The sequence below is a fragment of the Lepidochelys kempii genome, chromosome 14, assembly GCF_965140265.1.
Source record: "Lepidochelys kempii isolate rLepKem1 chromosome 14, rLepKem1.hap2, whole genome shotgun sequence".
Lineage (NCBI taxonomy): Eukaryota > Metazoa > Chordata > Testudines > Cheloniidae > Lepidochelys > Lepidochelys kempii.
In genome coordinates this window covers 38925886-38953749 of record NC_133269.1, presented here as the reverse complement: position 1 = coordinate 38953749, position 27864 = coordinate 38925886, and the positions used below count along the sequence as shown (strand labels likewise).

At 50.8% G+C, this 27864-nt stretch overlaps 2 protein-coding genes across 2 annotated transcripts; both read right to left on the bottom strand.

Annotated features, from left to right (window-relative positions):
* Window positions 1-112: 112 nt before the first annotated feature.
* On the bottom strand, window positions 113-27864 carry LOC140898077 (uncharacterized). Its single transcript, XM_073311537.1, is given in 6 exon segments — window positions 113-3790; window positions 20704-23376; window positions 23686-23799; window positions 24306-24432; window positions 24978-25177; window positions 27780-27864. Coding segments are annotated over 5 exon segments (4035 nt in total). The 5' UTR covers window positions 25101-25177; window positions 27780-27864; the 3' UTR covers window positions 113-2792.
* Window positions 4000-8992, bottom strand: LOC140898071 (zinc finger protein 707-like). The gene is made up of 5 exons (XM_073311530.1): window positions 8738-8992; window positions 5781-5812; window positions 5125-5251; window positions 4410-4523; window positions 4000-4130 (listed from the first exon to the last, which is right to left on the bottom strand). Exons 3-5 carry the CDS (start codon window positions 5249-5251, stop codon window positions 4123-4125), a joined length of 249 nt encoding a protein of 82 aa, XP_073167631.1. The 5' UTR covers window positions 5781-5812; window positions 8738-8992; the 3' UTR covers window positions 4000-4122.

The following is a 27864-nucleotide window of genomic DNA, read 5'->3' as shown; positions in this document are numbered from 1 at the left end:
AATAAGTTTTGATTTGTCGTGTGGCCTTGTCCTTCCCTCCTTCCCCACCCCACCCGGGCTACCTTGTGAGGTATCTCCCTATTTTTTAAATCAATTAATAAAGAATACATGGTTTTGAAACGATAGTGACTTTATTTCCTTTGCAAGCTCTGATTGAAGAGGGGAGGGTGGTTGGCTTACAGGGAATTAGAGTCAACCAAGGGGGTGGGTTTGCATCAAGGAGAAACAAACAAATACAACTGTCACACCGTAGCCTGGCCAATCATGAAACTGGTTTTCAAAGCTTCTCTGATGTGCAGTACGCCCGGCTGTGCTCTTCTAATTGCCCTGGTGTCTGGCTCCACAAAATCGACTGGCAGGCGATCTGCCTCAACCTCCCACCCCGCCATAAATGTCTCCCCCTTACTCTCACAGATATTGTGGAGCACACAGCAAGCAGCAATAACAATTGGAATATTAGTTTCACTGAAGTCTAACCTAGTAAGCAAACAGCTCCAGCAAGCTTTTAAAGGTCCAAATGCACATTCTACCACCATTCTGCACTTGCTCAGCCTATAGTTGAACTGCTCCTTACTACTGTCCAGGCTGCCTGTGTACAGCTGCATGAGCCATGGGAGCAAAGGGTAGGCTGAGTCTCCAAGGATAACTATGGGCATTTCAACATCTCCAACAGTAATTTTCTGATCTGGGAAGTCCCTTCCTGCAGCTGTTCAAACAGCCCTGAGTTCCTGAAGATGCGAGCATCGTGCACCTTTCCCGGCCATCCCACGTTGATGTCGGTGAAACGTCCCTTGTGATCCACCATTGCTTGCAGCACCATTGCAAAGTATCCTTTGTGGTTTACGTACTGGCTGCCAAGGTGGTCCGGTGCCAAGATAGGGATATGGGTTCCGTCTATTGCCCTACCACAGTTAGGGAATCCCAGTGCATTAAAGCCATCCACAATGGTCTGCACATTTCCCAGAGTCACTACCCTTGATAGCAGAAGGTTAGTGATTGCATTGACTACTTGGACCACAGCAGGCCCTACAGTAGATTTGCCCACTCCAAATTGATTCCCGACTGACTGGTAGCTGTCAGGTGTTGCAAGCTTCCACAGGGCTATTGCCACTTGCTTCTCAACTGTGAGGGCTGCTCTCATCTTGGTATTCTTGCGCTTTAGGGCAGGGGAAAGCAAGTCAGAACATTCCATGAAAGTGGCCCTACGCGTGCAAAAGTTTCACAGCCACTAGGAATCATCCCATACCTGCAACACTATGCGGTCCCACCACTCTGTGCTTGTTTGCCGGGCCCAGAATCGGCGTTCCAGGGTATGAACGTGCCCTAATGCCACCATGATGTCCCAATTGCCACATCCCATGCTTTGAGGGAAGTCTGTGTCCATGTCCTCATCACTATCGTCATCGTCCTGGTGTCACCTCCTCTCCAGGTTCTGCACATACTGCAGGATAATGCGTGAGGTGTTTACAATACTCACAACTGCTGCGGTGATCTCAACGGGCTCCATGCTTACAATGCTATGGCGTCTGCGTGGGTTATCCGTGAAAAAAGGTGAAAAATGATTCTCTGCCGTTGCTTTTATGGAGGGAGGGAGGGGAGACTGATGACATGTACCCAAAACCACCCACAACAATGTTTTTGCCCCATCAGGCACTGGGAGCTTAACCCAGAATTCCAGTGGGTGGTGGAGACTGCGGGAACTGTGGGATAACTACCCACAGTGCACCGCTCTGACAGTCGATGCTAGCCACGGTACTGTGGATGCACTCCACCAATTTAATGCGCTTAGTGGGGACACACACAATCGACTGTATAAAATCGCTTCTGAAAAATCGACCTAATTTCGTAGTATAGACTTACCCTTAGATTCACCAGGCCAGCAACAAGACAGCTTCTACAATACCGTACTGCTACACAGAAGCCAAAACACAGATCCCTTAAAGCAACCCCGCCTTGGGCTCCCTCCCAGACAGCCCACTTCAACATGATGGGGACTGCTGAAAATCTTATTCATCACATTAAAAAGTTCCACCAATCCCAAAGGATCCTATACATTATCCACCAAGTTAAGGAATATTTCAGTTCTTACCCAAATACATGCTTACAGCCAATTCTTATTAACTCAACTAAGATTTATTAAAAGAAGAAAAGAGAGAGTGTGCTGGTGAAAAGATCATTATACACAGAGACATGCATAGAGTCCTTAGCTCAGTTTCATTGTACAGCTGATGCTTTAGAATTGCAAAGAATCCTTTACAGAATCGTTTCATCAAGTTCTAGTCCAATTTCAATGTCAGGGCAGTCCAGATAGGACTGGAGATCTCCATCTTCTGACTCACACTCCCCTCGGTATAAAGGTTCGGCAGATCAAAAAAGAAAGGATCATTTTTGCAGCGTCATGACAGCACACAGTCCTTGGCTGAACAATAGGCTTTTGAAGTAACCTTCTATTTCCTAAAGATCACTGGTAATTAATTACATGGATTATCATAAGGTGATTCTCCATAAAGCAGTTCATAGACAGTTTACGACAAACTTTCAGGAGACAAACAATGACATTATTACAAGCAAGTTTTATCTAAATGTTAATATTCCCTTTTGATCTCTGAATACAGCCCTAGACAGGAACCGTTTATTTCCATTGTTAACCACTAACAAGATATAGCTAAACAAAGACTACTTCAGGTACCATCTTCTTCCATGTCTTTAACAATACACGTTTACCTTTCGAAGCTCTAGTTTATCTAACGAGGACACACTTTTCGAACATGTCTCTAAAGGCTGTATCTTGGTCAATTACATGCAATTTCCTTAACACCTTCTGTCCCTGTGACAGAGAATTTTAGATCCTGTGTGGATTCTCTCATGTTTAATGCGGTGTGATCTCTGTGTGAAATTTCCTCACAGTCCAAGCACTTGTGGGGTCTCTCTCCTGTGTGGATTGACCCATGTCTAACAAGGTTTGACCTCCATATGAAACCTTTTCCACAGTCTGAGCACTTGTGGGGTCTCTCTCCTGTGTGGATTCTCTGATGTTTAAGAAGGTCTGAGCCCCATGTGAAACTTTTCCCACAGTCTAAACACTTATGGGGTCTCTCTCCTGTGTGGATTCTCTGATGATTAACAAGGACTGACCTCCGTGTGAAACTTTTCCCACAGTGTAAACACTTATGGGGTCTCTCTCCTGTGTGGGTTCTCTGATGTTTAACAAGGTCTGACCTCCATATGAAAGTTTTTCCACAGTCTAAACACTTATGGGGTCTCTCTCCAGTGTGGAATGCGTGATGTTTAAAAAGAGCTGACCGCCGACTAAAACTTTTCCCACAGTCCAAGCACTTGTGAGGTCTCTCTCCTGTGTGGATTCTCTGATGTTTAAGAAGGTCTGACCTCTGAATGAAACTTTTCCCACAGTTCAAGCACTTATGTGGTCTCTCCCCTGTGTGGGTTCTCTGATGAATAACAAGGACTGACCTCCGACTGAAACTTTTCCCACACTCCACACACTTATGGGGTCTCTCTCCTGTGTGGATTGCCTGATGATTAAAAAGGTCTGACCTCTGTTTGAAACTTTTCCCACAATCAAAGCACTTATGGGGTCTCTCTCCTGTGTGGCTTAACTGATGTCTAATTAGTTCTGACTTCCAAATGAAACATTTCCCGCAGTCGAGGCATTGAGAGGGTTTCTCTCTTCTGTGGCTTCTCCCATGGTTATTCAGGGCTGAGCGATTATTGAAGCTTTCCCCACAGTCCAAGCACTGAAGTGGTTTCTCTCCAGTATGGATTGTCTGATGTGATCTCAGAATGAATCTTTCCCCATAACCGAGGCATACATAGCGTATGTCTTCTTTGGAATTTGTCTGCTGGGTTGTGGGATCCTTGTCCCCTCCCCCACATTTAATAGATTCATGCACTTTCTTCCTTGGGTGGTTTCCCTGCATCTTCTCTGACCTGTGCCAATTTTCCCAGGCTTCTCTCTGTTTCCAACACTGGGAAATTTCAGCTCTTCCCACAAAGGTCCCCTGTGATTCCACTTCCCCAAGAACTTCCTGATGGTGATTCCCCTCCACGCTCTCACTCACTCGCTCAGCACCTGCTTGGAGAGAGAGACAATCCAGACGGGAGTCATTGTGCTGGGGAGAAAAAGAAATAACACCGAGGGAAAACCCAACACAAAGACTGAGCTATTCGATTCTGCCTCCACTTCCCACCCAAAAACTCACAGGGAAGGAGAGATGGGAAGGAAACTCCTGCAGCTAACAAGACGGGTGTAGAGCAGTGAGTAATGTCTGCTCACTACAGCCCTGCTCTGGAAGAGGTGAGGAAGAACTGAGGGCACTTACTGATACCACACTTTTGGGATTCTCAACTTTTTCCTTCATTCCCCAGATGGTTTCTTTGTCAGTTCTCACCTGTGTGGGCCTCTCTCAGGCTCTCTCTTTCCTCGCAGGCCTGGAGATCCGGGACCCACGGCTCTTCCCCTCGTTCCAGGCGGGCGATCAGGTCAGGTTTGGGAATGGGAAATCCTGCGCAGGGGGTGAAATCAGACCAGATCAGGGTGCATAGAGGATTGAGAGCGCATCTGTCACAAAGGACATTCTGTGAGCGGAACCTGTCCCTGTGCTCTGCTGGGGAACGTGGAACCCAAGAGGACGGGAACATGGTCGCTGAGCCCCCTTGGGAGAAGCAGACATCTCGGGAGGTGATGGGAATTTTTACACCCTCGCTAGGAGTTCCTAGGATCTGAACAGTCTAGGGGCCTTGGTGACACACACAGCTCTGGCATTAAACCCATGCCTCTTTGTAAGCCTTCCCAATGGCTGGAGCTATTCCCAAGAAGGCAGGTAAATAAGGATTGTGTATGTGAATGGGAATCAATACAGTCAGGACAATGAATGAATTCTGCCTCTTTGAAAGCTGGAGGGGTGGGGATGAGCTAGCATGTCCGTTAAGTTTTGACACCGTATCTCACTGGAGAGGGCATGGAGATGCAAGTCTCTCTCACATGGCAGCCGTGCATTATGGAACCCGTTCGCCTCTGATCTAAGGGACGATGGAAGAACCTGACCAGAGTCAGACATGCAGACTACACGGCCTCTAATAACCAAAGGGACGGGAATCCCTTACCCAGCGAGGTCACTGTCTCATAGTTCTCCTGCATGACATCCCTGTAGAGGGCTCTCTGAGCGGGGTCCAACAGAGCCCCCTGCCCCCGGGTGAAATACACAGCCACCTCCTCGAAGGTCACCGGCATCTGGAACAACAAGAGTCCCCCACTCAGCACCTGCTGCCCCAGCCACAATCCCACTATTCACAGGAAAGGGGGGAAAACTCAAAGCTCTGGGAGGGCCAGAGTAGCAGAAACTGACTCCTATTGTTCAGAGCAGCCAGGAGGCTTCAGGGGGTTGGGAGAAGGTGAGAGCTCCTTGTCCGCCCCAGCACACGGAGCAGAGCAGGTTCTTCTCATTTCCCACATGCCTGCCAGCCACAGGCTGATACGGGAAGCAGAGATCTGAGCCGGAGGCAGGGACAGGAATCCCGACAGCTTCCCTTCGTATTTCACAGCAGGCTCTGGCCAGTGGGTTCAGGCTCCAGCACTGGGAGTCTGGAAAATGTTCCCAACCCTGCCCAGGGGGTTATATCCTGTTTGAGAAATGGGGGAATGTCCCCTCTCCCCTCCCTCACCACCCATGGGCCTACTCAGAAAATCAGCAGGTTTATCACACCCTGTCTCCTCCCTGCCTCTCCCTCCCCCCACCCAGCAACTCCCTGAAATCCCCTACCTGAGCTGGCTATGTGGACGTGATTCCTCAGCCTGTCGGGGTGATGGGGGAGGTTACAGAAGGGGCTGGAGTCCATGTCACCCCCTGATTTCCCCCAGGCTCTTTAGACCCTCCCAGTAACAGCATCCCTGAGCCAACCGCTAGAAAAAGAGCAGAATCAAAGGGGCACTTTGGCAGATTTCCCCCCATTGCAGTGTAAACCCCTCTCCCCCTTAGCCATAGCCGGAGCCCTCTGGTGGCAACACCTGAAGAATGAGCTGCCCTCGACTCCCACAGCAGCCCCCAGGGACAGGCAGGCGGAGGCTGATCCCATTGGCCCATCCGCACTCCCCCCTGCCAGAGCGAGCAGTGACTCCGGTCTGACTCCGGTGTGGGTGAAATCTAAAACCTGTCTGGAAATCAGACCAAGACCTAGGGAAGCCCTGAACACTCAAGAATCAGAGCCCCAAAGATCATGAGTTTGTCTCTTTTAAAAAAAAATCCAATGTAAACTGGGAGCAGTGTGTGCGGGAAGGGAGGGGGTTGCCTGTGGATATTTGCCTTGTAACTAGGCTCTGCCAGGGAAATGTAACTTGGAGAGACAGCATTGTCTGTTACCCCTGTTGTACATGGGGATGGTCATGTCGGTGAGTCTGTGACTGCGATGCTCACAAAGGTGTGAGGCACAGTCTGGCAGGTGTAATAAAAATATACTAAGCTCACTTCACGCATTGTCATGCTGTGTCTCAGCACAGGGCTGATCTTGCTCCAAAGCATCCAGAAGTAGGGTGGGGCAGTTATCAGACATGCTCTGTATTTGTTTCCAAAGCTGCATTGGATGTTTTCACTGGGCACATGCCACCTGGCCCGGCCGCTCCCTCTTTATTCACCTGAGAGCTGAGGCCATCAGAGCATGGACAGGAGACAGGTGTTTAGGGCAGTCACCATCTCCATGCTCTGGAACGGCTCTGAATGAAGCCAGGTAGGACTCTGGTGCAGCGTCTACCCCTCAGGGCACACTCTCACCAGGGCAAGAGACCAAAGGAGTCTTTATAGTTCATTCCCATGGGACAAGAGTGCCGCCATTTGGGCTACGTTCCTTACAAAGGGGATCACCGAGCAGCCAGGCCAACACTCTCCATGCTCACAGCAGAATCTGCCTGACACTGTCCTGCCTTCGCCCTCCTGCTCAGGAAGCATGTCCTGTCCTTTGCAGGAGGCAGCAGAGGAGCGAGATCACCTTACACATTTCCACCTCAACCCATCTACTGACATTCTGTTGGACCAAAGCTGTGAAATATCTTAATGGCGTTTCTACTCAAGGCAACAGCCAGGGAAGATGAGATGAGCGCCCCACTGTTTCGCTCCTTCTCTTTAGGCTTGAAACATCGCATGTGGGTTACACCTGGACTATCCAAAACTTAAAAATGTTCAAGAAGCGATCAAAGACCTGAAGATTTATAATGTTTGGGGGAAGGTCTCCTGCCCTGGTCTGTGGCTGTCCTGACTGCCACTGTCTAAATTAAGGTTTCAGAGTAACAGCCGTGTTAGTCTGTATTCGCAAAAAGAAAAGGAGGACTTGTGGCACCTTAGAGACTAACCAATTTATTTGAGCATGAGCTTTCGTGAGCTACAGCATCCGATGAAGTGAGCTGTAGCTCACGAAAGCTGATGCTCAAATAAATTGGTTAGTCTCTAAGGTGCCACAAGTCCTCCTTTTCTTTTTGTCTAAATTAAGGCCACTTGACTTCTGAACGAGAGCGTCCACACAGGGGTTTAAAGCCCTGGAATTCATGTGGATTAACGTCACACCTTTAACATCAGACCACGCAGACAAGACCTGAAGAAGTAAAGGGAAGGGAATGAGAGAAATTGGTGAGAGGGGCTGTGTGTGTGTGTGTGGGGGGGTCTCTGCTAATTCCTTTAGTTTTAAAAGATTTAATTTGTTTTCCGTGACACCCCCACAAATGGACGCAGACATTCAGAGGCAGCACCTGGCACAGGAGCAGAATTAGGAGACACACACTCAGTATCAGAGTTTTCAGCCCATGAACAATAACGGGTCATTTAACATCGGAGTCAGCAGCACAGTCTGTGTCTATAAGAAAGAGGGTGTTTTTCCCATGGGGTAACTCACCTGCATTAGCTAGCCCGCCGCAAAAACAGAGCAGAGGCAAAGTACCTTAATCTCACCAAAAGGTAAACAGGGTGAGGTCACCATGGTGTCCCCCGGCCTGATCAATGCCAAGGAGAAACTGTTAATATTTCCCGTGATGATTTGCCGTTAAAAATAGGAATACCCGGGCACCGTGACGACCCTCCGCACAAGGCTAATGAAGTTTAGGATGAAGCGCTCAGAGTAAGAAGAATATTTTTTTAAAGAACGAATGTGAAGGAGTGAAACTGCCCAGACTGGATTCCAAGGGGAGTCAAACTCAGAGGGACAGGGACTAGGACACATGGATGAAGCGCTGGGCGGCTTGACACAGACACAGAAACTGAGACCCGGATTCTTTTAAACGCTCAAAGCAGGTGTGACCGTGAGATCTGGGGGAGGGGAGGGGGGTGTCTGTCAATAGTTCACTGGATCAAGTCCCCTCTAGCACCTCAGTAACATCTTATACAGGAGGGGAGAGGGGCCCTGTCCGGGCACTGCGATGAACTGGGAAATGGGAGCTAAAATCCTAGGAAAGGGGGAAGGAAAAGCCCCACTCCCCCCTATTTTTGCAACCACTGCAGCTGGCTCGACCTATCTGGGGGGAATTTTTATTCCCTCTGCTCACCTCATTCCTGGGTTTCCCCCTCCGCCCTGCCTGCCAGGGCCTGTGCCAGGGTTCCCCGCCCGCACACACCGGGGGCTGGCGGCGGCTTTCCCGGGCCCGGGGCAGGGAATCGCAGCCGGCTCCGCGGGGAGCAGCCCGGGGCCAAACCCGCCCCCTGCAGCCCGGGGGTGCCGGGGGGGGGCGGGTCTCTCTTACCTTCCCTCCGAGCGGGGCCCCCCGGGGCAGGGGCCGGGCCGGGAAGGGGCCCTGGCCGGGCTGGGGGCTCTGCCCTGGGAGAGGCTCCCGGGGAGCAGCGGGCAGGGCCCGGCTGGAGGTTCCCCTCTCCCGGCTGCAGCCCGGGCTCCGGGCTCCCAGCACCAGCCGCCGGGGCGCGGGGATCTCGCCGGGAGCCAGAGTCCCCGCAGCGGCTGCGAGTCACTTCCTGCGGCCGGGCCTGAGCCCCGCGATCCTCCCCCCAGAGCCGCCCCCCAGCCGCTCCTGGGTCCTAGCGATCAACCCACGACACTGCAGCATCCCTGTGCCCGGCTCCTGTTACACTCCCAGGCTCTAAGGTCAGAAGGGCCCGTCCTGAGCATCTAGCCCAGGGGTTCTCCCAAACAAAGTTTTGGTGGCCTCAGAGTGAGGCCAGCAACTCTCGCTGGTGGCCGCTCCGACACTTTTCCCTAAAATATTTAATGAACTTTAGGGGAAGCCAGTAAACATGCATGGAGGTAAGCTGGGAAATGGTCCCGTTACTGTGTGGAACTTTCCTAACTTAGACACCCCCTGGGTGGAATCGAACAGCAGAAGGATCTGAGTCCTCCCTCCCTTTTCCTTCACCCGGAGCCTGCCTCACCTTGAGGGCTCCCCTTCCACTCTCCTGTGTAGCAAAGTCCTTGTAACCCCAACAAGGCTGGGCCCTGGCTTCCTGAGGGGCTTGGCCCCCAACCTTGGTGTGACCACTCAGGACACGGGCTGGAGCATCCCCACTCCAGGGTATTTTCTCCGCTCTGGATGCTTCCCTGACCTCCTCCCTGACCATTGTCTATACTCCAGAACAAATGCAATTTACTAAACAGCAGCTAATAAAAAAAAAAATCACTAAACAATGAGAAAGGAGAAAGGAAATACTTAGCCCCACTCTGTTGGCACGGGGGCAGTTCACAGTCTGTCCCTCCCACGTCCCAGGCCTCCTGCCCAGGCCCTGTCTGTGCTGCAGGGATGCCGCGGGTCAGACACGTGCTCTGGTGATGGCCACACGCCCTCAGGCTCTAGGTGACAGGACCTTTCTTCCCAGTGTCCCCAGAAAGGTGCAAATCCAGAGGACAAACAAAAAGCATCCAAATTTGGTAATCTCTGTAACTGATTGGGAGTAGGGGGTTGGACTTGTGATCTTTGAGCACTTCTGGCTGCTGACCTAGTTCTGTCCCTGCCCTCCCCCTGGGTTCCACAGGACGGAGGCCTTGATCTGGAACACCGCCGGGGGGCAGGGGAAATGCCAGTATGATGGGGATGACTTCATCAGCTTCCACGTCCAGCCTCGGGCCTCTTACCCCTGTCTGTGTCCCAACTCCAACCCTCCCAGAGCCATGGCCCTGCTCCCGGCCCCACATCAAAGGGGTGGGGGGCACAGACAGGGACAAGGGGGGCACCACACCCCTACTCTAAAATCGTTCCACTGGGCCCAGAGCAATTCCAGCTGTTCTGTGTGTGCTCTGCCGGGCTAAACCCGTCATGGCGGCAGCCGGGATGCTGGGCAGATGCCCATGTTGTGAACTCCTTAACGTGTTACCAGTAGAATTGTAATAGTTGAAAGGGTTACTTTTTACATGCTATTTTCATCCCTAATCTGGATACCTGCCTTGTAACTTCTGAGCCCTTAGGTGGAAGCCTCCACAAACCCCCAAAGCTTCCTTAACTATTTGCAGTAAAAGAATTCTCCTTTGGCTGCTGGGTGGGGCAGCCCCTACCCCTCTCTTGCCCCGTGGGGTGGGAGAGCTGCTTTTGTATTCCGCCCTCTCCTTCTCCCTGACCCCCACCCTCTTTCCCTCCCTTCCCCAGCCAGTCTGCTCTTGCTCTCAAAGCCTCCCCTCCCCATGTTCCCCCTTTCCTTCTCAGTGACCCCCCCACTGATAGTTTCCCTCTATTGAAGTCCTGTTTCCATCTGGCCCCTAAGTCTTCCCTGATTCCCCTGCATCACCCCATCCCCACTTCAGCCATTCCCTGCCTCCTGCATCTGCCCCAGACCCATCCCTCATCCCCCTAAATCCCACCTTATCTACACCCTCTTCAGCCTTCTTTCAGCTCCCCCCTTCCCCCCCCAGATGTGGCTGTCCCAGCCCCCAGTGCAGCATGGGCTGACCTCCCTCTGCTCTGCACACAGTGGCAGATGGGAAACCTCCCTGTAGGAATATGCTACCTGCACCAGTTGCTGATGTGTGAATGGTTCTTAAGCAACTGCTATTGTGTAAAAACTGCTCTCTGAGGGAGCAAATGAGGACAGAGAGCAGTTTGTCCCCTGCACTCTTCTCTTGTCCCCTGCACTCATGGCAGGACTAAGTATTACCTGGACAATTCCTGGCAGGTGTTTGTCAGGTTCATGACCCCCCGACCAGTCAACTTTTACCCCCTGCTCAGACCCTGGCTGCCCCCCTCCTCCCATTTGCCCCCTTTGCCCCTTTTTAACCCCTGTAAAAAGCACTCAGCACAATCCTATGCTTAGTAAGGGCAGGGTGAAGGACAGTGGTTTCAGCAGATGTTACTGAGCATGCTCAGTTCACCATAAGGAGCACATTCCTGCAGGGAGCAGTTTTCTGTACTGCACCTGCGGGAGAGTTAATTAATCCACCCCAATGGGCGACAGCAGCTACGTCTGTGAGAGAAGCTCCAAAAATAAATAAATGCCAATTGACTCTCCTTCGGCAGGAGGCAGGCAAATGGGAAATGCCAGCCAGAGCGGATTTCCCTGGCACATAAGATTTCCAGCTCTCCCGGACCAGACGCCATTGCCACAAACGGCATCCGGTCCAGGAGAGTTGGGAACCCTACTGGCAGATGAACAATTTTCCCCACACACTCTAGAAGAGTCTGAAAAGCTGAAGAATGATCAGCTCTGGTCTGAGCATGGACAGCAGGTATAAAACAGGCCAGGGGAAGGGATATTAAGCAATGGTGGTTGAAGCATGAAGGGACAGAGGAATCTTTAGCGCATCTGGCATGTAAGTATCTTGCGACTCCCGGCTGCAACAGTGTCATCAGATTGCCTCGTCTCACTTGCAGCATTACCTCCTGCAAATGGAAACAAACTTGTTTGTCGAAGCCAGGGATGAGCAAACTTTTGGGCCCCAAGGACGACATCGGGGCTGTGAAACTGTATGGAGGGCCAGGTAGGGAAGGTTGTGCCTCCCCAAACAGCCTGGCCCCCACCCCCATCCACTCCCTCCCACTTCCCGACCCCTGACTGCCCCCCTCAGAATCTCCAACCCATCCAACCCCCCCGGCCCCTTGTCCCCTGACTGCCCTTACCCCTATCTACACCCCTGCCCCTTGACAGGCTCCCCAGGACTCCCACACCTATCCAAACACTCCCTGTCCCCTGACTGCCCTGATGCATATCCACCCGCACCTAACCACCCCCCCAGACCCCACCCCCTATCCCTCCCCTGCTCCCCCTCCCCTGACTGCCCCATCCAACCACTTCCTGCTCCCTGTCCCCTGACGGCCCCCTGGGATCCCCTGCCCCTTATCCAACCCCTCCCTGGCTCCATAGCCGGGAGCTCAGGGGCTAGGCAATCGCCAAGCGGCTGAGTTTACAAGCAGCAAAGGGAGCAGGAGGGGGCGGGGTGTGTGTGGAACATCTGGAGGCTCTGAAACAGTTCTGTGAAGAGGATCAAACCCCCAACTGTGCGATCTGCAGAGAGTCCCGGGCTCATTGCGCTCACACGGTGGTTCCCATACAGGAGACTACCCAGGAGTACAAGGTAGGGAATTGCTGTCAGATTTAATGGGTTAACTTTTGGGTTTTAATTACAGGCTAATTTCACTGAAAGTTCCCTCTCATAGATGTAACTGCAGCATTCAGCTCTGCAAAGCCTTCACTGTTTGGGAGATGTCATGACAAAATAAATGATCTGGCAGTGTGGCAACAAAGGCAAAAAATGGAGTCTTCAAAGATATCTGATGAGGGAAAATTATTGGAGATGCTGAATGCTTTTCAAACCCAGCTTCCACTGGTGAAATAAGGGAACATTTTACTGAGTGGAAGCTGTTAACACCAGTGACGTTTAAATCACATGAGCTGAGACCCAATCTGTGAGAGTGCTATCTTCACATTGCAGGAGAGGAAGGTACAAGTTGGTTTGTTTAATAGAATTTATTATTACTTCTATTTCCATCACAAGAGCCCTTACAGACCACATATGAGATCTGAGCCCTGCACAAAACCCAGCCAGGGGCAATCCCTGCCCTGAGCAGGTTACAGCCTAACTAGGGTGGGAGGGAAACTGAGGCACAGAGAAGAGCAATTACTGGCCCAGGATCACCAGCACAGACGGGACTCGAACCCAAAACTCCCCAGTCCCACTCCACTGTGCTAAGCATTACACCCTGCTGCCACCTCAACATCAACCTCCTGTGAAGAAGTGTGTCTATCGGGAGGGAAAGACAACTTGATAAAGGCCCCAGGCTCAGCAGGGAGAGGAGGTTTCCCACTGGGATTCTGAACTCCTGTGCTGTTCCATGAGGGGTTAAACTCTGACTCCTGTCTGCATGAGAGGAGATCACTGGGCTAAACACTGTGTGGGACCCCGAGCACCTTGAGTCCACCCATAACAGGACTTCAGACAGCGCAGATCCATGCCAAGTCCCACTGGGATTACACTGGAGTGTAGCCAACCTAACCCCAGGCTGGAGCTGACGGGTGCCAGTCTGACCTGTTCTGTGGTGTACGTGGGCAAGGCCCAGTCAGAGTGGTGGTCCCACCAGGCAGCCTTTTGAAATCTCCCAGCTAGAGAACTGCAGGGCAGGTGCTCCAGAGCCGAGTAGCCTCCATAGCTGCAGGAGACTCCTCCTTGTTTTTACAGAATACAACGTATACAGCGAGCACTTTATATTTTTTTATTATAAATTATTGTAAAAAACAAAAGAAAGAGTATTTTTCAATTCACCAACTGCTAGTACCGTATGCAATCTCTTTATCATGAAAGTTGAACTTACAAATGTAGAATTATGTACAAAAAATACCTGCATTCAAAAATAAAACAATGTAAAACTTTGGAGCCTACAACTCCACTCAGTCCTACTTCTTGTACAGCCAGTCACTGAGAAAAACAAGTTTGGTTACAATGTGCAGGAGATCATGCTGCCTGATTCTTGTTTACAAGGTCACCTGAAAGTGAGAACAGGCATTCTCATGGCACTGTTGCAGCCGGCGTTGCAAGATATTTACGTGCCAGATGCTCTAAAGGGTCGTAGGTCCCTTCCCGCTGGAACCACCATTCCAGAGGACATGCCTCCATGCTAATGACGGGTTCTAATTGATAACGATCCGAAGCAGACCAGACCGACACGTGCTCATTTTCTTCAACTGAGTCAGATGCCACCAGCAGAAGGTTGATTTTCTATTTTGGTGGTTCGGGTTCTGTAGTTTCCCAATCAGTGTCTTCCTCTTTTAAGACTTCTGGAAGCATGCTCCACACCTCGTCCCTCTCAGATTTTGGAAGACACTTCAGATTCTTAAACCTTGGGCCGAGTGCTGTAGCTATCTTTCGAAATCTCAGATAGTTACTTTCTTTGCGTTTTGTCAAATCTGCAGTGAAAGTATCCCCCCATGTGCTAGGTCATTCTCCGGGACTTCGATATGATGACATATTTGGCAGAACGTGTGTAAAACAGGACAGGGGACATACAAGTCTCCTTCAAGGAGTGTGGCGGTTCAATGATCAGACAGAACACAGCTTTATGCAAGCAAACAGGCTGGTCAGCGGAGATGGGCTGTTCTGCCCCCCCGCCTTCCACCTTCTCCTTTTATTATATTTCTCCCCCTAAGCATTACACACTGCTACCCAAAGGAATGTATGACGTTGATTAATATACTTAGTTACCATCCTTTATCTACTACAATCCTGGTTCTCAGGCCTTGAGCCCAGGCTAAGAAAGCCTCCCACAGTTGCTGTCCAAACAATCAAGTTCTCATGGTTCATATCTAGCCCTTGTCCTTGGATAGAGCAATGTGTGCATTGCTTCTACAAAACAGTCAGGGTGTGCCCTGCCTGCTTCCAGGTGGAATAGCTAAACATGAACTCTACATCCCCCCGTTTTTATTTAATGATATTTGGCCATGTCATGGTAGCCGACAATTTGTTTTGTCATGCTATTTAACTCCCAGACAGACAAGGACATAACCTGGGGAGCTTTCCAGGGCGAAATTTTACAAAGTCTTAACAAGGAAGGAATACATTGTACACAGCAGCAGCAAAAAAATAAGCCCAATGATTACAAACACAGAATAACCAAAAAGCTCAACATCTGCAATATAATCATCTAAAAGGGGTACACTTCTTTTACTACAATTGTGACCAGCAAAAGGCAATATAAGTGTCATTCTACTAAGACAGCAAAGGGTGCCATCACTTAAATTTGCAGGAATATAATTAAAGGTGCGTGAACCGCAAATAAAAAACCATCCTGATGGTAGGATGATATGGCCATAATTATATGAAACATTAACAGCATGGGAACCATTTAAAAGGGGTTGAGAAATTTTTCGACAGCCCAAGGGCACCTTTGTACTAGTGCAGTTAACTACACGCGCACAGGTGACACTGTGAGCCCCGGCCGGGTACGGTGTGTGGAGGGATACAGCCGTGCGAGGCAGAGTATAGTTGGCCGGGCCCCAATTAGCCATGCTAGAGTACTGGGAGGAAAGATTCGCATAAGCAGAGAACAGTGTCTTATTCTCCATCTCCTCAGGGTGATGACATACTGGAATAAGGCATGTACCTAACAAATCTCCGGCTGCTACAGAATTAGTAACATTTGCTATTGAAGCCAATCTTTCCCATAGGTTATATGTCATTCGGGCTTGTAACAGGGGAAGCGCTTCCAAGCCAACCCCTACAGGAAATAGCAGGCACAAAAGGCACACAATCATCACAGAATTAGCAGTGATTTGGGCGAGAATTGCCACAAAGTCTCAGAAGTCTCTGGCTGTTGGTTTGCTGCCAGTCTTCGTTGGGCCGCGGCGACCAATGCTTTTACTGCTCCCCATGTCACGGGCCGGTTTGGGACACTACGCCTCCTCCGTCTCCGTCCCACTGTTGTCGACCCGGGGGGCAACGCGGTCTCCTCCAAGGTCAGCTGAAACTCTGGTATGGGATTCGACAGCCCCTGGTGCCATGCCATGTTGTTTAAGTGCCGGTCGCACACACCGAGCTGGAACCCACAACGGTCCTGCAGGGAGAGACACAGCAGCATATCCCCGACCCCAAGTGATTAGAGGTACTGGGCCCAGCCACTGTGGATCGGGCAGCTGACGGTAAAAGACACGCAGTCTTTCCAGTACCTCAGATTTGTGAAAATGCCGATCTGCAGGGGTCTGCTGATCTGCGTTCAGTGTTAAATTATTTAAAGTAAACAAGAGGATATGCATTTGTTGTTGAATGTCTCCTAAGGTTCGGAGACGCAGCTCCCCTTGTTTTAATTATTTATCTAGCAAGGTTTTGAGTGTGCGATTGGCACGTTCAACAATGGCTTAGCCCGTGGAATTATAAGGGATTCCGTGTTTAAGACGGACGTCCCAGCGGGCACAAAAGGTGGAGAGGGCTGCAGAGCAGTAGGCTGGGGCATTATCTGTTTTAATTTGGCAGGGGCGACCCATAACAGAAAAGCAGGCCAGCAAATGGTGAATAACTTTGTTAGTGGCTTCCCCACATTGTGGGGTTGCCCAAAGGAAGCCTGAATAAGTATCAACGAAAACATGTAAAAACGAATAGGGGCGAAATTGTGGCACATGAATAACATCCATCTGCCACAGCTGATTTGCTGCGGTACCTCGGGGGTTAACGGCATAAGAAAAAGTAGGAGCAGCAGCAGCACAGTGGGGGCAGGAACGGACAATGGAACGTGCATGAATGATCAGCAGGAATGTGAAACTGCCGGGCCAAAACAGAGGCAGACTGATGAAAAAAGGCATGGCTTTCAATGGGGTCAGAAAAAAGGGAATTTACCTGACCACGCAACGCGCGATCGGCGCATGCATTGCCCTCAGTGAGTGGCCCAGGCAGAGGGGTATGACTGTGAATATGAGCAACAAAGTAAGGGAAATGACAAGTGGCAAAAAGGTGCTGCAAAAACAAAAACAGGCGAAGGAGGTCTGCATCAACCTGAGGGGTAATGAGGGCAAGGGGTAAATGATCAATTACCTGATAAACATAATGGGTATCCACAATTAAATTAAAGGGACAATCAGCAAAAAATTGAAAGGCCAAAATAACAGCAGCTAATTCTGAGGGCAAAGGGGGATGGTGAAAAAACAATCTTTTAAATCTAACACACAAAATTGATTGGTTTGAGGAATTAAATTTGGATTTGGTAAGCCAAATTGCAAGGGGCCCATAGGTTGGATGCGTTTATTTATTTCCCTTAAATTATGTAACAGCCGCCAAGCACCCGATTTTTTTTTTTTAATAACAAACATCGGGGTGTTCCAGGGACTGGTGGAGCTCTTTAATCGCTGTGCTTGCAAATGCTGCTGCACAAGTGAATGAAGCGCTTTTAGCTTTTTTAGAGGGAGGGGCCACTGGTCAATCCATACGGGCTCTAAGGATTGCCATACCAAGGGTAAGGCGGAGGGCACGGTGGGTGAGGGAGGGTTTTGGGCCATCAGATGTTAATATCGAGGGTGGTGTCTAACTTTGTAAGTAAATCACGGCCCCAAATATTGAGGTGGACAGGGAGCACAAAAGGGCGGATAGTAGCAAGGGTACGGCCTCCCGGTTTAGAGACCGTGACCCAAGACAAACTTTGGCGCCCGGGTTTACTACCCCCGATCCCCCACAATTCTCTAGAAGGAACCGTAGGCCAACTAACCGGCCACTCCAGATCATGAATCACCGTAACGTCAGCTCCAGTGTCCACCAGCCCTGTAAAAGGAACATCATTTAAGAGAAGTGTTAACTGAGGTTTCGAGGGGCGGACTGAAATTGTCAGAGCAACAAGTGGAGAAGACGCGCTGTGAGACGGCGAGTGAGACATCGTCGATCCAAAGCCGCCTCCGCCCCGAGTTCGATCCTCGGCAGCTGGCACCTGATAGGGGACTAAAATCAATTGTGCAATTGACTGTCCACGCGGGAGCGACTGTGGAAGATGAGCCCACACCTGAACCTTAATAATGCCAGTGTAATCAGCATCAATGACCCCTGGAATGACAAAAAAGCCCTGTTTCCCAGCATGTGAGCGAGGGAGAACAAGACCTACAAAGCCGGCAGGGAGAGGTCCCGTCACCTGTGTAGGTATGGCACAGACCTCCCCTGGCAGCCGAAAGTCAGTGTCCTCCTGCATGATCAAATCAAGCCCTGCACTTCCAGCAGTCGCCGCCCTCATAGAGTCTATGGATTTTAAGGCAGAGGAGCGGTTGTCTGAGTAGGAAACACCCCCATTTGGCCCTGGGTTCGGGGGGGGACCCGTCGCACGGTTTCCCGACCCGCTACGACACTGATTAGCCCAGTGATAACCTTTCCCACACTTGGGGCACTTCTTTGAGGGTCAGGCTGGTGCCTTAGATGAGCGGCACTCCCGCTGAAAATGACCCTCCTTTCCACAGCGGTAACAACGCTTCCCCTCCTTCCCAGTTTTTCTGAGGGCGGCAGCCAGAACTCCAGCCTTGTGGGCTTGTGTGCCAATGTTCTGGCACGCCCGCAGCATGTCTGAGAGCTCTAAAATACCAGAGGCTTGTGCTGCCTGGAGAGCACGGTGGCAATCCTCGTTTGCATTTTCAACTGCCAATTTTAACAGGAGCTCGTGAGCTGCCTCAGTGTTATCCACCTGTCGGAGGATAGCCTCATGCAATCTGTTGGTAAAATCCAAAAAGGACTCTGAGGCACCCTGACGGATACTGACAAAGCTTTTGGTAGGCTTGCCTGAATCCGGGACCTTCTTGAAAGCATGCTGGGCACAGGTGGAAATAATGGGGAAGACGGCCTGAGGGAGTTGAGACTGCATCTCGATAGTAGCAAACGGGCCCTCCCCTGCCAAATGCTCATAAATGATACCGTGCTCTCTATGTACCTGAGCTTGGCGTTCTGCCATCTGCCGATACTCACTAAGCCAAATAACATACTGACTGGGTGACAACATCATGCGCAGCAGCGTTTTCCAATCCTCAGGAATTAGGGAGTACCCAGTACCCATCCCTTCAATGAGACCACGCACAAAGGTGCTAGTCAGGCCAAATGCACGAATTGCTTTCTTTACCTCTCTAACCACCGAGTATGGCAAAGTGGTCCAGGTGCCCACGGGGTTGCCCTGCTCATCATTCTGCCAGGTCACCGGGCAAACGGAGACCAGATCAGCCAGCTCCTCCGCTGTAAGATCTGATCGAGCTTTCGCTGCGTGAACCATTTGTTGCACCAGCGAAAGCTTCTGAGCAGATGCAGATGACCCTCCGGGGGGCCCCACGGGGGGAGGGTGATCACACACCAGCTCCGGTGGGGAAGGCCAGGGAGGCGGTGGTAATAGAGGCACTGGGGGCGAAGCAGGGGGAGGGATGGCTGCAGGAGCGGACGGGGGTGGCGAGATCACCAGCCTCGCGAGGGAGGGCCTGTCGGAGGCGACACGCTGTATCGCGTCACGGCAGAGGTGCCAGGCATGTAAAGCCTGCACGGGCGCCCGAGGCTCTTCGTGCAATGTCTGGCCCAATCGCTCCCAGTCCGCTAGCTTAAGGCTTCCGGCTTCAGGATACCACGGGCACTGGGCACGCACCTCCTGTAGCAGGAGAGTAAGTGCTCGAGCCGGGCAGTCATGCTGAGCCTTACGCAGCAAATACTGCAGCTCATTGCGGTGTTGCACTTGCAAAACAGAGAGGGAGCTTCCCATACTTACCACAATAAAAAACACTCACTGGGATCCACGAAGCGGATGAGTGACGCGTCTGAAACCCTTGCCGGGCGAGGTGAGTGCTGAGGGCCCCACGTTGGGCGCCAGTTGTGGCGGTTCAATGATCAGACAGAACACAGCTTTATGCAAGCAAACAGGCTGGTCAGCGGAGATGGGCTGTTCTGCCCCCCCGCCTTCCACCTTCTCCTTTTATTATATTTCTCCCCCTAAGCATTACACACTGCTACCCAAAGGAATGTATGACGTTGATTAATATACTTAGTTACCATCCTTTATCTACTACAATCCTGGTTCTCAGGCCTTGAGCCCAGGCTAAGAAAGCCTCCCACAGTTGCTGTCCAAACAATCAAGTTCTCATGGTTCATATCTAGCCCTTGTCCTTGGATAGAGCAATGTGTGCATTGCTTCTACAAAACAGTCAGGGTGTGCCCTGCCTGCTTCCAGGTGGAATAGCTAAACATGAACTCTTCAAAGGAGTTCAGTCACAAATAGAATTAATGCATTATTTTTTTTAAATGAGCATCCTCCATTGGAATGGTGGCCGAAGCATGAAGGGACATAGGCATGTTTAGCATATCTTGCACATAAATACCTGCGCTGCCAGCTACAAACATGCCATGGGAACGCCTTCTCACACTTTCCGGTGACATCATAAATTAGAAGCAGGCAGCATTCGCTCCCATAAATGTAAACAAACTTGTTTATCTTAGCGAGTGGCAGAAAAAGAAGTAGCACTGAGTGGACTTCTAGGCTTTAAACTTTTTAATTGCTTTATTTTTCAGTGCACTTATATAATTAAAATCATCTATGTTTCTAAGTTACACTTTCCTGATAAAGAGATTGCACGACAGCACTTGTATGAGGGGAACAGAAAAACGCTATTTTTGTTTTGCATGTTTACAGTACAAATATTTGAAATCAAAAATAATATAAAGTGAGCACTGTACACTTTCTATTCTTTGTTGTGAGAGAAATCAATAGATATGAAAACATAGAAAAACATTATAAGCATTAATAACATTATAAACATAAGCACTTATGGGGTTTCTCTCCGGTGTGGATTTTGTGATGTTTAACAAGGTCTGACCTCTGTATGAAACTTTTCCCACATTCTCAGCACTTATGGGGTCTCTCTCCTGTGTGGATTTTCTGATGTTTAATTAGGCCTGACCTCCGTACAAATTTTTTCCCACAGTCTAAGCACTTGTGGGGTCTCTCTCCTGTGTGTATTCTTTGATGTGTCACCAGGGCTGATTTCCATGTGAAACTTTTCCCACAGTCAAAGCACTTATGGGGTCTCTCTCCTGTGTGGATTATCTGATGTTTAAGAAGGGTTGGCCTTTCTGTGAAACTTTTTCCACATTCTAAGCACTTATGGGGTTTCTCTCCGGTGTGGACTGCTTGATGTTTAACAAGGTCTGACCTCTGTATGAAACTTTTCCCACATTCTAAGCACTTGTGGGGTCTCTCTCCTGTGTGGATTTTCTGATGTTTAATTAGGCCTGACCTCCATACAAATTTTTTCCCACAGTCTAAGCACTTATGGGGTCTCTCTCCCGTGTGTATTCTCTGATGTGTAACCAGGGCTGATCGCCATGTGAAACTTTTCCCACACTCCAAGCACTTATGGGGTCGCTCTCCTGTGTGGATTACCTGATGTCTAAGAAGGGTTGGCCTTTCTGTGAAACTTTTTCCACAGTCTAAGCACTTTTGGAGTTTCTCTCCGGTGTGGATTGCTTGATGTTTAACAAGGTCTGACCTCTGTATGAAACTTTTCCCACATTCTAAGCACTTATGGGGTCTCTCTCCTGTGTGGATTTTCTGATGTTTAATTAGGCCTGACCTCTGTACAAATTTTTTCCCACAGTCTAAGCACTTATGGGGTCTCTCTCCTGTGTGGATTCTCTGATGTGTCACCAGGGCTGATTTCCATGTGAAACTTTTCCCACAGTCCAAGCACTTATGGGGTCTCTCTCCTGTGTGGATTATCTGATGTTTAAGAAGGGCTGGCCTTTCTGTGAAACTTTTTCCACAGTCTAAGCACTTATGAGGTCTCTCTCCTGTGTGGGTTGCCTGATGATTAAGTAGGTTTGACCTCCGTACAAATTTTTTCCCACAGTCTAAGAACTTGTGGGGTCTCTCTCCTGTGTGGATTGCCTGATGTTTAAGAAGGGTTGACCTTTCTGTGAAACTTTTTCCACAGTCTAAGCACTTATGGGGTCTCTCTCTTTTGTGTATTCTCTGATGTGTAACCAGGGCTGATCTCCATGTGAAACTTTTCCCACAGTCCAAGCACTTATGGGGTCTCTCTCCTGTATGGATTACCTGATGTTTAAGAAGGGTTGACCTTTCTGTGAAACTTTTTCCACAGTCTAAGCACTTATGGGGTCTCTCTCCCGTGTGTATTCTCTGATGTGTAATCAGGGCTGATCGCCATGTGAAACTTTTCCCACAGTCCAAGCACTTATGGGGACTCTCTCCTGTGTGGATTAGCTGATGTTTAAGAAGGGATGGCCTTTCTGTGAAACTTTTTCCACAGTCTAAGCACTTATGGGGTCTCTCTCCGGTGTGGACTGCTTGATGTTTAACAAGGTCTGACCTGTGTATGAAAGTTTTCCCACAGTCTAAACACTGATGGGGTCTCTCTCCTGTGTGGATTTTCTGATGTTTAGTTAGGCCTGACCTCCGTACAAATTTTTTCCCACAGTCTAAGCACTTGTGGGATTTCTCTCCTGTGTGGATTGCCTGATGTTTAAGAAGGGTTGGCCTTTCTGTGAAACTTTTTCCACAGTCTAAGCACTTATGAGGTCTCTCTCCAGGGTGGATTGCCTGATGATTAAGTAGGTTTGACCTCTGTATGAAACTTTTCCCACAGTCTAAGCACTTATGGGGTCTCTCTCCCGTGTGTATTCTCCGGTGTGTAACCAGGGCTGATCGCCATGTGAAACTTTTCCCACAGTCCAAGCACTTATAGGGTCTCTCTCCTGTGTGGATTACCTGATGTTTAAGAAGGGTTGGCCTTTGTGTGAAACTTTTTCCACAGTCGAAGCACTTATGGGGTCTCTCTCCGGTGTGGACTGCTTGATGTTTAACAAGGTCTGACCTGTGTATGAAAGTTTTCCCACAGTCTAAACACTGATGGGGTCTCTCTCCAGTGTGGATTTTCTGATGTTTAATTAGGCCTGACCTTCGTACGAATTTTTTCCCACAGTCTAAGCACTTGTGGGGTCTCTCTCCTGTGTGGTTTAGCTGATGTGTAATCAGTGCTGACTTCAAATTCAAACAATTCCTGCTCTCAAGGCACCCAGAGGGTTTCTCTCCCGTGTGGCTTCTCCCATGATTAGTAAGATCTGAGCGCTTATTGAGGTTTTCCCCACAGTCCAAGCATTGAAGTGTTTTCTCTCCAGTATTTATTGCCTGAAGCGTAAGAAGCGCCGGTCTCAGAATGAATCCTTTCCCATAACCGAGGTATTCATTGCGTTTGTCTTCCTTGGGGGTTGTCTGCCGGGCTGTGGGATCCCTGTGTCCTTCCCCACATATAATAGATCCATCCAGTTGCTCCCTTGAGTGGTTTCCCAGCAGCCTCTTTGACCTCTGCCAATTTCCCCAGGCTTCTCCCTGTGCCAAGCACTGGGAAAAATTCCCTTCAGCTCTTCCCACAAAAATCCCCTGTGGTTCCCCGTGCCCAGGAATTTCCTGATGTTGATTCTCCTCCTTCTTCTCACTCACTCTCTCATCTCCTGCTGGGAGAGAGACAATGCAGACAGGAGTCATTCTGCTGAGGAGAAATTAAGAGGAATAGAACCGAGGGAAAACCCAACATACTAAAGGTTGGAGAGATGGAGCAATTGGATTCTGCCTCCACTTCCCAGTTGGGAGGGAAACTCCTGCAGTGAACAGGACCTGTGGGAAGCGATGTCAGTGATATCTGCTGCCTGCAGCCCTGCTCTGGGTGAGATGAGGAAGGAACTGAGGGCACTTACTAATATGTCATTTTTGGGATTCTCAACTTTTTCTTTCATTCACCAGATGATGTGTATGTCAGCGCTCACCTGTGTGGGCACCTCTTGGGATCTCTCTTTCCTCACAGGCCTGGAGATCGGGCACCCACGGCTCTTCCCCTCGTTCCAGCCGGGTGATTAGGCCAGGTTTCGGAAGGGGAAATCCTGTGCAGGGAGTGAAATCAGACCAGATCAGGGTTTGTGGAGGATTGAGAGAGCATCTGTCAGAAAGGATATTCCGTGGGTGGCACCTGTCCCAGTGCTGTGCTGGGGAATGTGGAATCTAAGAGGACAGGAACGTGGTCACTTAACCCCCTTGCGGGAGGCAGACGTCTGAGGAGGTGAGGGCAATTGTGATGCACACCCAGCTCTCGTGTTAAACCCCTGCCTATTTCTAAACCTGCGAAGCCCAGAGCCCTCCACATGGCTGGAGCTGTTCCCAAGGAGGAGAGAGAAGAGGGATTCTGTGTACGACCGAGAAACAACACAGACAGGACGATGCATGGCTTCTCCACCGTGCAAGCTAGGGGGGTTGGGTGGGGATGATTTAGTATGTGCCTTATGTTTTGACACCCTCTTCTCATTGGAGCATGATGAGGGAAGAACCTGACCGGTGTCAGACACGCAGACCTCCCCAGTTTCCAATAACCAAGAGGCCAGGAATCCCTTACCCAGCGAGGTCACTGTCTCGTAGTTCTCCTGCATGACGTCCCTGTAGAGGGCTCTCTGACCAGGGTCCAGCAAAGCCCCCTGCCCCTGGGTGAAATACACAGCCACCTCCTCGAAGGTCACCGGCATCTGAAACAACAAGAATCCCCCACTCAGCACCTGCTGCCCCAGCCACAATCCCACTAGTCATGGGGTAGGACGGAGAGAGAAGCAGAATCCTCCCCGCACCCTGCTCAGAGCAGCCAGAAGGCTCCAGGGGCTGGGAGACGGCGAGAGCTTCTTGTCCTCCCCAGCACATGGAGCAGGGCAGGGTCTTCTCATTTCCCACTCGCCTGCCAGCCATAGGCTGAGACGGGAAGCAGAGCTCCGAGCCGGGGACAGGGACAGGAATCCTGACAGTTTCCCTTCGTATTTCACAGCAGCCTCTGGTCAGTGGGTCAGGCTCCAGCACTGGGAGTCTGGTCCATTTTCCCAGCCCTCCCCAGGGGGGTGTTTTCTGGTTCAGAAATGGGGGATTGTTTCCCCTCCCTCCCCCCGTCAATGGGCCTTTTCAGAAAATCAGACCCAGGTTGATCACGTTCCAGCAGGTTTATCGCACCCCGTCCCACCCCGGGTGATTAACCCCTTTACAGTACCCCTCCCCCACCACCAAAAGCCCCCTGAAAATCCCCTACCTGAGCTGGCTCCATCACAGCCATTTCCCTGCCCTGTCCGCTGCAAGATGGGACAATCTGAAGCGAAACGTGGACGCGATTCCTCAGCCTGTCGGAGGAGCAGGGAGATTGGGCAGGTTTCATAAGGGGCTGGAGTCCATGTCACTCCCCGATTCCCCCCAGGCTCTCTCCCTGCAGACAGACGCTCTGATTCTATGACTCTGCCATGCCGGGAACAAACCCAGTTAGTTCATTACCTCCCCGGCCAGCCCCCCCTGCTTAGAACTAACCCACCACGTCCCTTCTAAACCTCCCCAGAGCAGCATCTCCGAGCCAAATGCTGGAAAAAGAGCAGATCAAAGGAGTCACTTCAGGGTACTGCCCCACAGTGTATTGTGACCCCCTCTAGCTCTCCCCCGTCTCCCTCCATAGTGTAGTGCGGTGCTCAGCAGAGCGAGCAACTGGCTTTTCCTCTCTCAGCCCCTGCTCTTGTTCCCAGGAGAGCGGACTGCCCCGGGGGAGCAGGGAATGGATCTGGGCAGGGCTGGGAGCTGGGAACCTCCCTCCCCACTTCTTGCTGCTGCTGCTGCCCTTCAAGTCTCTCCGCTCTCCTTTTTTATCTTCTTCCCTCAACCTGGGAGAACGGGTGACTGTCCCATTGCCATAGGCCTTTGCTCTCATTAGGCAGCTCAGCCACTGACACTGGTAACAGGGGTTTGAAGCTGGCTGTGTCACTGAGGGCAGGAGCTCTGGTACTCACAGACACAGGGAGCCCCTCCCCTTGTAGGCCAAACTCACCAGCCAGTCCCTGAAATCAGCTCTTTGTGCAGTCATTTCCCTGCCCAGCTCCAACCCTTTCTCCGTCACCTGGAGGTTCAGGCTCAGGGGCTGGTATGGTCAGAGTGGTTCCAGTCACTGAGAAAGTGCCCCTGGGGCTGGTCTCAGAGGGGTGTGATGAAGGGGGAATGTTCTTAATTTTTTCTCTGAATAGTGAGTGTGTGCCTCAGTTTCCCCATGTATTACTCAACTATCAAGCTGGTGGGATACAGGAGAGTGGTTACTGCGGAGACCTCAAGAGGGCAGGTGTCACTGCAGAGTGGCTGCGTGGTCACAGAGAATGGCCAAAATTCTGTATCCTGAGGTCTCTGAGGATGTGGGGCTGGAAGTGGGTCAGTCTCCTGATTTGGGGCTCAGCGGGGAGAGCCCAGGGCTCGGGACTCTGGATTCCCCCCAAGATGGACTTTGCTGAATGCTCCTGATTTCTGTGCTAACAAGCTCTGTTCCACACTGTTTTCTCAGCGACCAATGAACCCTTCTGTTTTCCAAGCTGGCTGAGAGTCACAGCTGACTGCGGAGGTGGGGTGCACGGCCCCTGTGAGGAGCATGTCAGGCTTCTCCTTAGGCTGCCCCCGGGGGTTAAGGCTGGGGCCATGTGCCCTCCCTGGGCCCCAGGACCGGGAAGGCTGGGGCCACATGCTCAGCAGGTTGGGGGAGATGTTGGGGGTGCTCAGGGTCTGGGGTCCTGCCCCTGCAGTGGGAGGGGGACTTGCCTCCCCCAGCCCTAGATTCATCCCCCACCAGCTGTACCTCGTTCTTCTTCCCAGCTCCTAGTCCCAGGCAGGGGGGCTGAAACAATCTGTACAGTGGGGTGTCAAGGTTCCTTCCCCACTCTGAACTCTAGGGTACAGAAGTGGGGACCCACATGAAAGACCCCCTAAGCTTATTCTTACCAGCCTAAGTTAAAAACTTCCCCAAGGTACCAACTTTGCCTTGTGCTTGAACAGTATGCTGGCACCACCAAATGTTTTAAACAAAGAACAGGGAAAGAGACCACTTGGAGACGTCTTTCCCCCAAAATAGCCCCCCAAACCCTACACACCCCCTTTCCTGGGGAGGCTTGAGAATAATATCCTAACCAATTGGTTACAAAATCATGAAAGACCCAAACCCCTGGATCTTGGAAGAATGTAAAAATCAGTCAGGTTCTTAAAAAAAGGATTTTATTAAAAAAAATAGAGAGAGAGAGGTAAAACTCATCTCTGTAAAATCAGGATGGAAAATACTTTACAGGGCATTCAGATTCAAAACACAGAGGATCCCCCTCTGGGCAAAACCTTAAAGTTACAGAAAACAGGAATAAACCCCCCTCTTAACACAGGGAAAATTCACATAAAACAAAAGATAAACGAATCTGCCTTGCCTGTACTTATACTGGTTGCAAAATTGGAGACTTGGATTAGGATGGGTTGGAGAAGATGGATTTCTGTCTGGCCTCTCTCAGTCCCAAGAGAGAACAACCACGTAAACAAAGAGCACAAACAAAAGCCTTCCCCGCCCCTGCAAGATTTGAAAGTTTCTTGTCCCCTTATTGGTCCTTTGGGTCAGGTGCCAGCCAGGTTAGCTGAGCTTCTGAACCCTTCACAGGTAACAGGATGTTGCCTTTGGCCAGGAGGGATTTTATAGCACTGTGTACAGAAAAGTGGTTTCCCTTCCCTTTATATTTATAACAGGGGGGCTGAGAGCCATTGAACCAAACTGTAAAGCCTAGATAGGATGGAAACCCCTTCAAGCCAGGGGGTGTAGCAGGGCCCCGCCAGCCCAGATCCAGAGCCTGTGCTGCCCCCCCCCCCCCGCCTGATTGTGCCCCTGGGCCCCGCTCCCTCCCCGACCCCCAGCTGGGGCCCCCCATCCTGCATCCAGTTTAGCCCCTGCCAACCTTCTGCCCCTCCCTATTTGCCCCCCTCAGATCTCTCTGATATGCAGCCCCCGTCCACGGGGAGCAGCCCGGGGGTGACGCGGTGGGGGGGGGCGGGTCTCTCTTACCTTCCCTCCGAGCGGGGCCCCCCGGGGCAGGGGCCGGGCCGGGAAGGGGCCCTGGCCGGGCTGGGGGCTCTGCCCTGGGAGAGGC

Coding starts and splice junctions, on each gene's coding strand:
- LOC140898071 (XM_073311530.1), bottom strand. CDS start 5,251: ATGCCGGTGACCTTCGAGGAGGTGGCTGTGTATTTCACCCGGGGGCAG. Junction 4,524..5,124: donor TGAGACAGTGACCTCGCTGG/GTAAGGGATTCC, acceptor CCCCCTGCGCAG/GATTTCCCATTCCCAAACCT.